The 4,074-nt window shown below is 48.9% G+C and overlaps 2 protein-coding genes across 2 annotated transcripts in view; one reads left to right on the top strand and one right to left on the bottom strand.

Annotated features, from left to right (window-relative positions):
* The window catches only part of FAM120B (family with sequence similarity 120 member B), a 235,724-nt gene that overhangs the window by 221,030 nt on the left and 10,620 nt on the right, over positions 1 to 4,074 (top strand). The window lies entirely within an intron of this gene.
* TRIM67 (tripartite motif containing 67) overlaps positions 1 to 4,074 on the bottom strand; it is a 40,706-nt gene that overhangs the window by 33,818 nt on the left and 2,814 nt on the right. The window contains exon 3 of the mRNA XM_085315405.1: positions 3,856 to 4,068. Within this exon, the coding sequence (XP_085171531.1) occupies positions 3,856 to 4,068 (213 nt within the window). The remainder of the gene's footprint in view (positions 1 to 3,855; positions 4,069 to 4,074) is intronic.

Below are 4,074 nucleotides of genomic sequence, written 5' to 3'. Positions count from 1 at the left end.
GTCCACTCGTCTAACCCACACTTCCTGAGCTTCTCTAGGAGGATGTTATGGGAGACAGTGTCAAATTCCTTGCTGATGTCAAGGTACACAACGTCCACTGCTCTYCCCTCATCTCCCCAGCCAGTCATTCCATCCTAGAAGGCTATCAGATTGGTTAAGCAGGATTTGCCCTTGRTGAATCCATGCTGGCTACTCCTGATCACCTTCTTCTCCTCCATATGTCCGGAGATGACATCCAGAATGAGCTGTTCCATCACCTTTCCAGGGATGGAGGTGAGGCTGACYRGCSTATAGYTKCCTGSGTYCTCCTTCTTGCCCTTCTTGAAGACTGGAGTGACACTGGCTTTCTTCCAGTCCTCAGGCACCTCTCCAGTTCTCCAGAACCTTTCAAAGATGATGGAGAGCGGCCTGGCAACAACATCCACCAGCTCCCTCAGTACCCATGGGTGCATCCCATCTGGGCCCATGGATTTGTGGATGTCTAGCCTGCCCAGAAGGTCTCTAATTCTATCCTCCTCAACCTAGGGAAAGTCTTCCCTTCTCCAGACTTTCTCCCTCATGTCCAGGCTACAGGATTCATGAGAGCTCCCCTTAGCAGTGAAGACTGAAGCAAAGAAGGCATTCAGTAACTCTGCCTTCTCTGTATCCCTTGCCACCAGGGCCCCTGCCCCATTCAATAGCGGGCCCATATTTCCCCGAGTCCTCCTCTTGCTGTTGACGTATTTGAAGAAGCCCTTCCTGTTGTCCTTGACATCCCTCGCCAGACTCAATTCCAGCTGGGCCTTAGCCTTCCTCGCCGCATCTCTACATACTCTGACTGCATTCCTTTAACTCTCCCAAGTAGCCTGTCCCCTCTTCTACATTCTGTGTATTTTCTTCTGCTGCTTGAATTTGGCCAAGAGCTCCTTGCTCACCCATGCAGGTCTCCTGCCCCTTTTGCTGCACTTCTTACTCTTACGGATGCATCGCTCTTGAGCTTGGAGGAAGTGATGTTTGAATACTAGCCAGCTCTCCTGGACCCCCCTTTCCTTCTAGGGCCTTAACCCATGAGATTCCATCAGTTAGGTCTCTGAAGAGCCCGAAGTCCACTCTCCTGAAGTCCAGGGTTGCAATCCTGCTTGTTGCCTTACTTCTTTCCTGCCAGATCCTGAACTCCACCATCTCGTGGTCACTGCAGCCAAAGCTGCCCCCAACCTTCACATCTCTAACCAGTCCCTCTCTGTTGGTAAGGACAAGACCCAGCAGATAATGAGAGCAAGTAATTAAATCCAGATAGGCATGGAAGACTGATGCTTCCTTTGATTTTAGAAAATGAGCCAGATAATTCCATCATCCCTTTTCAACCAAACAGTTCATGCTCATTTAACTTCTTTTCCTTCCACCTCTCTCTAGCAGCAGATTAACTATTGATCAGATAAGCTCATCCTGGTGCTGAATCCTGAAACAGCCTTCATGTTTTTGGGAATGCAGCTCTTTAGGCCAGCATGAAACAGAGGCATATTTGCGTTTGACAGCCAGACTGCCTGCCCTTCACAGACCTATCCAGCTGAAGCTTCTGACACTGTTCCTGCGTATCACTTAGCATTTATACGTGTGCGTGTGTGTGTGTGTGTGTGTGTGTGTGTACGTAACCATATGGAATGTGCAGAGCTTAACTCTGTCCACCATTTCACATCATTTTTAATTTCTCTAAAAGAGAAGTTACATACAGCAGTGTAATGGGGAAACCTATGCCATTAACGGAGGTCAACTGGTCCCGCACAACTGTCAAGCCAATACTATGGCTGACAGTAAATGCACTTTTCATTGCTTCTCTGAAACACTGAACAGATGACTTTAYACACTTTGTAACATACCCTATATTATTAGACAAGGCTCAGACAAAGCAGTAATCTAACAACTTCTACAGAAGGCTAACACAGAAATGGAATGGAAATGGATCCTGAGGCTGAGGATGGGCACGACATCTGGCAGAAACAGGTCTAGAGTCAGTAGAAAAATTGTTTTGTTACGTTTGGTGCTGAGGCATAAAAGCGTCCTGCAGGAGGTGTGGAAATGGCACCAAAAGCCATCACTAGGTTAAGAAAACTGGCCACTTGCCTTAGAAGGAGATAAGCAGATGCTTATCAGCTGATCACAACCTATACTGTTGCAGAAAACTGTCAATCTGTCAAATTTCCTGTCTAAGAATACTTGTGACAGACAAGCCTTTACACWTTATCAGCTGTGTCTGGATTATCTGGAGAGAACACATAAAACCAGAATTACATTTGGCACACCATTCAATGTACAATATTTCCATATMAGTAATTTATGGCTTGGCCAAAGCTACCACAGGTAATAAACTTGCAGAAATTGCTGTATGTGAGAACTATTTCCAAGCACAAGTATCTAATTTCAAAGCAATTTAACTGAATGAACGTGAGCTGATGATTTAGGCTGTCTGTCTATATGGCTCCATTATATTTATTCTGCCAAGTGCATTGTTCTAGGAAAAAATAACATTCACAAGAGAACAATTTTAGAGCTACAAAATTGGTTAATTTTGAGGTTTTTGTTTCACTAGGATTTGCATATTAAGATTGAGACTATAAACRAGGAAAAATCACATTCTGTGATTCTTTACTCCCAGAAAAAATGCAATGAAAATACAAATCAGCATAGTATCATTCGATTCTTTTGACAGTGTTTGACAATAGGAAGAGCGAAAGTGATTGACTCTGCACTCTGATTACCCCAGAGTTTATCACATTGTCCAAAAAGGCACGAAACAATTCTAACTCAAAGTAGACCTCAACAAGACACAAGCTGSTCTCTCACAGCCTGCAAAAGATTAACCCTGTCTGAACACTGAATTCTGTCAAGGCTCAAGCTGTGAATTTGTGATCTGCTGCTTATCAGCCAAGAGGATTTCTCCTCTCAACGAGCAACAATCGGTGAGGARGTGGCTAAGCCCTTGGCAGAGAACGTCCCAGCTACGAACCACACATTGAAGCGGTTGATCTTTCTCAGATGGACAAACAATGCAGTTCACACCAAGTGATATTCTTTTCCYGAGCCGTAAAATTTAGCCATTTTTTTCCTTGCCAGTTATCTCAGGCTAGACTGAGCTTGAGCACTACRTGGCTGAAGGAGGCTGAGATCAGTCTTGACTTTGTCCTTTCTTGCAGTGTCTGAAAGGATCTCTCTGTGCTTCCTTTACTGCTAGCGGTAGCAGAGGGTAAGGAGGAGGAAATCCAGCGGCTGGCAGAGATAGCCAAGTGCACATGTGGACTGGAGCTCCTGGCACCTCCTGCAGGAGAAGTCCCCCAAGGGGGCTGCCCTCAGCACTGAAGTACTGTGGTCCTCTCTCTATGTTCATGTTCAATAGCTGGTAACTGTTCCTGGGCCCATCGTTCCCAACAAGGAYGAGCTAACTTCCCGCGCTCCTCTACAAGTTTACGCCTTGCTCTTTTTTCAAGTAGTTGAATGTCTGACTTTTAAAGAGGAGACTGTGGCCAAATGGCCCAGCACCTCTACCAAGTTTGAGCAGACTGCCCTTGCTGCACAGTGACCAGCTCTGCAAGCTCCCAGAGGAGCCCCAGGGGCAGCCAAGGAGCGCCAAATCAGGGAGGGGTGCATCGGGCTACGACACGAGGTGAACCAGAAACCGCTTCACCTCTCCCCAAGCCCCATCCTACTTTCCCTCGTGCATTTTGGGGTCATGCCAGGTGCCTCCAGCCGCTGTTTCTGGCCTCTGTGGGAGCTCCCCTCTCCCTCCACCCGAAACCTCCAGGTGGCTCCAGGCCCCCCTCGCTGCCCGAGCGGGAGGAGGAGCAGGAGGAGGAGGAGGAGGAGGAGGAGGCGGCGCCTTACCTTGTGCTGCTTCCACATGGCGCCCAGGGCCTTCACGTCGTGCTTGCCGTGCCTGCCGCCCTCCAGGCAGCGGCAGCACACGGGGCCGCGGCAGCTCACGCAGTACATGCTGTAGCTCTCCGCGTCGTGCTCCGCGCACGTCGGCGCCTTCCGCCCGCCGCCCGCCCCCTTCCCGCCGGCCTCGCCGCCGCCGCCGCCGCCGGGGGCGCCGGGCTGGGC

Source organism: Rhea americana, unplaced genomic scaffold (assembly GCF_003343005.1).
Source record: "Rhea americana isolate MKP2758 unplaced genomic scaffold, rheAme1 scaffold_43, whole genome shotgun sequence".
Taxonomy (NCBI): domain Eukaryota; kingdom Metazoa; phylum Chordata; class Aves; order Rheiformes; family Rheidae; genus Rhea; species Rhea americana.
Note: the sequence above shows the minus strand (reverse complement) of the source record. Positions and strands in the feature narration are given on the sequence as shown.